Source organism: Microtus oregoni, unplaced genomic scaffold (assembly GCF_018167655.1).
Source record: "Microtus oregoni isolate MIOR12 unplaced genomic scaffold, Mior012 000005F_ref0000423, whole genome shotgun sequence".
In the NCBI taxonomy this organism is placed as follows: domain Eukaryota; kingdom Metazoa; phylum Chordata; class Mammalia; order Rodentia; family Cricetidae; genus Microtus; species Microtus oregoni.
This window is the reverse complement of record NW_024543064.1, coordinates 34807653-34811063: the sequence shown is the minus strand read 5'-3', so window position 1 is coordinate 34811063 and position 3411 is coordinate 34807653. Positions and strand designations below refer to the sequence as shown.

General features: G+C 45.7%; 2 protein-coding genes across 2 annotated transcripts; both read right to left on the bottom strand.

Annotated features, from left to right (window-relative positions):
* Nucleotides 1–767: 767 nt before the first annotated feature.
* Nucleotides 768–1109, bottom strand: LOC121448879 (elongin-B-like). The gene has a single exon (XM_041653137.1). The coding sequence runs from the start codon at nucleotides 1107–1109 to the stop codon at nucleotides 768–770; it is 342 nt and encodes a 113-aa protein (XP_041509071.1).
* Nucleotides 1110–2385: 1276 nt separating this feature from the next.
* LOC121448856 (transcription initiation factor TFIID subunit 7-like) lies at nucleotides 2386–3411 on the bottom strand. Its single transcript, XM_041653119.1, has one exon. It carries the CDS (start codon nucleotides 3409–3411, stop codon nucleotides 2386–2388), a length of 1026 nt encoding a protein of 341 aa, XP_041509053.1.

The window sequence follows — 3411 nt, the reverse complement described above, 5'->3', positions numbered from 1 at the left end:
AGCCCTGGCTGTCCTGGAACCTGCTCCACACACCAGGCTTGCCTTGAACCCAGAAACCTGTCTCTGCCTCGCAAGTGCTGGGATAAAGACATGCACCACCACACCTGGCTTTCTGACAAATGTTTACTATCTATAAAAGGCAGTGAAGGCATAAATAAGCACACAACCCTACCAAACAAAAAGGTCTGTGATAGACTCAGCAGAGGGAATAATGGCACCTGCTGACAACCCGAATCCCATTTTTTTTTCCAGACAGGGTTTCTCTGTTTGTCAGTCCTATCTGTCCTGGAACTATCTTTGTAGACCAGACCAGTCTTACCTTGAACTCAGAGATTCGAAGGCCTCTGCCTCCAGAGTGCTGGGATTAAAGGCATAGGCCACCACACCTGGGGCAAATCCCACCTCTTCTTTTTAACAGGATGGTAGGAAAGAACCAACTTTTGCAAGCTGTTCTCTGACCTCTACCTAAAAGCAGCCTTGACACATATTCTACCACACACATAGATGCACACAAATTAATAAATGAAATACTTAAATTTGCCAGGCCCAGTTGCATGTATCTTTAATCCAGCACTCAAGAGACAGAGGCAGGAAGAGATCCACTTGCGTTTGAGACCAGCCTGATCTACACTGTGAGTTCCAAGAACAACCAAGTACACATAATGAGATCCTGTTTTTGGTTTTTTCTTTTTGACAGCCAAATCTTTATTAAGGGAATTGGTCTCTGGGGTTAGGGAGTGGGCCTGGGGCCCTCACTACACAGCTTGTTAATCGTCACTGTCTCCAGAATCCTGTGGCTTCATCGCATATGAACGGTCTGGAGGGCTGGAGAAGGGCTCAATGTGCAGGGCTTCAAAGGCATGGTCCTCTCGGAAGGCCAGGCCCACTGTGGCTGGGGCCTCTGGCCCTGCTGTCAGGCTAGTGAAGCCACACTCGCCCAGAGTTTTCCCATCATCAAGGAGCTGGTCGCCCTTGTACAGCTGCTGTTCATCTGGTGGCCGCTTAAGGATGCTCTCAACGACGTGCTTCAGCTCGAATTCGGTACTCGACTCCTTGGCAACCGTGAAGATGGTGGTCTTGTGGCGCCGGATCATGAGAAACACGTCCATCCCAGAGGCTGCTTCTGGCTCCATGCACCGGCACAGCCACGCTCACGCCCGAGATCCTGTTTTTAAAATATCAAATTAAATAAAACTCACCTTGGGTTGGATTTAAGAAAGGTTGTTTTGTATTAAAACCTGCATTTATTAGTTAGAGGAATCAGGTACTTGAGCCATAGTGAACATGTGGAGGTGAGAAGAAAACTTGGAGTTCAATCCTTCCACACACTGAGCTTTTGTTGTTGGTTTTTTTCAAGACAGGGTTTCTCTGTTTAACTGTCCTGGTTGACCTGGAACTCCCTTTGTAAATGTAATGTCTGTCCTGTCCCTTCAAGAGACAAGCCCAGCCCTCCCAAGTCTACAGAGGCAGGAGAATCTTCCTTCTGCTTCCTGCCTGCAAGCTCTCCCTTTCCTCCCTCCCTAAGAGGTAGTTTCTCCTCCCTCTCCTCTCCTCTCCCCCCTACATCCTCTCTCTCTGCCTCTTTCTCCTCGTTCCCCTTCTCCCTCCCTCTCCCCTGTCCCCTTCCCTACCATAATCCACTAAACAAATATCCCACATCACTCTTGCATGCTGTGCCTATCCATCTCTGTCTCTCACCCGCCATAGTTCCTTGGGACCTGGTGATCCGCCAAAGTCTCTCACCTGTTGTGTGGCTCCCTGCCTGGGGCACACTGCCGACGCACAGGGAACTGTGCAGTGTTTTATTTTTACAATTACAATAGACCAGGTTGATCTTGATCTCACAGAAATCTGCCCGCCTCTGTGTCTAGATATGTGCCACCTTGCCCAGCTGCCACCCTTGAGTTTTTAAATCTGAAAATGATTTTTTTGTTTTTTATTTTTTTATAATGCAAAAACTGGTAGCTTTTATTTTGCAAGAAACAACTTGTGCAAAAACTTACATTTCTATACATGGAACTTCCTAGGTAGCTAATAAAATAGCTACTGTATACATATATTAAAAAAATAAAAATAACTTCACTGCCCATAGGCTAGCTTCTTACTGATCTTAGCAACACAGAATAGAAATAAAAACTTCTTGAAAAGAGACAAATGTAATCATGTCCTATGGTGAACAATTAAAGTTCAACTGTTCACTAATCTTACACCTACACCTGCCCATGTAACCATACTTCCTAAAGAATGAAAACCTTGGTAACATTTCTAAAAACAGCCAACAAAATTCAACAAAACTCCCAACACTATAGAGAATAATTCTGAGATCGTATTATGAAAATGAAAATTTTCTCAAGCTGACCAGTCAAAGAACGGAAATCAACATTCTCACTTCTCTAGGAGTAATTCTAGTTCTTCCTGCAAAGAACTAAGCTGCTCCTTCTCCCTGTCTTCTTTTTGTTTGAGTTCATCCAGAACAGCCTGAAACCTGTTCTTGAGAGCCAAGTTTTCTACTTTCATGATGAGATCCTCCTGGCGCTTTGCCCTGTCTTGGGTCTCCTGGAGCTTGCCTTTCATGTTATCAATCTGTTTCTGAATTCCCATAACCAACTGGTTGGTTCCTTCATTTTCTTGGTGCTGTTCACCTGACTCATTGAGCTTGTCTTGTAGCTGCCTCTCCAGATCTTCCTCGGTGCCAATGATGTTGACATCTTCCTCATCTTCACTGCTGCTGCTGAGGTCATTGAATATCTCTCGAAGCTCATCAAGTTCTAGTGAGTCATGGCCCTGCCTGTGGCCAGACATTCCTGGAGAGGAGATATCGAGGCCTTGATTTTCGGTCTCCCTTGTTTCATCTTCAGCAATTATCTCCCAACGAGTGCTGACAGCTTCAGCATCGGTACTCAGCAACCGCTTCACTTCTTTTTCCACATCGGGAGACTCAATATACTTCTTCTTTGCTGTCTTCCGGAACCTTCTCTTTCTGACATTTTTTAGAGGTAGAGTGATTCCATGGTTCCAAAGAAACTTCTTCTCTTTGTCGTTATCTTTTTCCTTGCTTGCTTTGGGATCAGCGGCGGCAACCGGCTCCTCCACAGGAGGGTATAGGTCACCATCTACTGTGGATACAAGCATCTGACAGATATCTGCTGTCTTGTAAAAGGTTTTTTTGTCGATGGTTTTCAAGCTTTCCATAACACAAGGCAAATCTACCAATTTTGCGGCCAAGGGCACTCGATCCACCCTGACGATTCCATGCCGCCCGTCAGGGTGTAACTCAATGGTCAGTCTGTCCTTCAGGTTGACGTGTCCAGACTGCATCGCCCTCCTCACAGTTGAGGCATATTCTGGGGGCAATCGTAAGATAAACTGGCTCTCCAGTTCATGAGGCGCATCGTCTTTGCTCTTACTCAT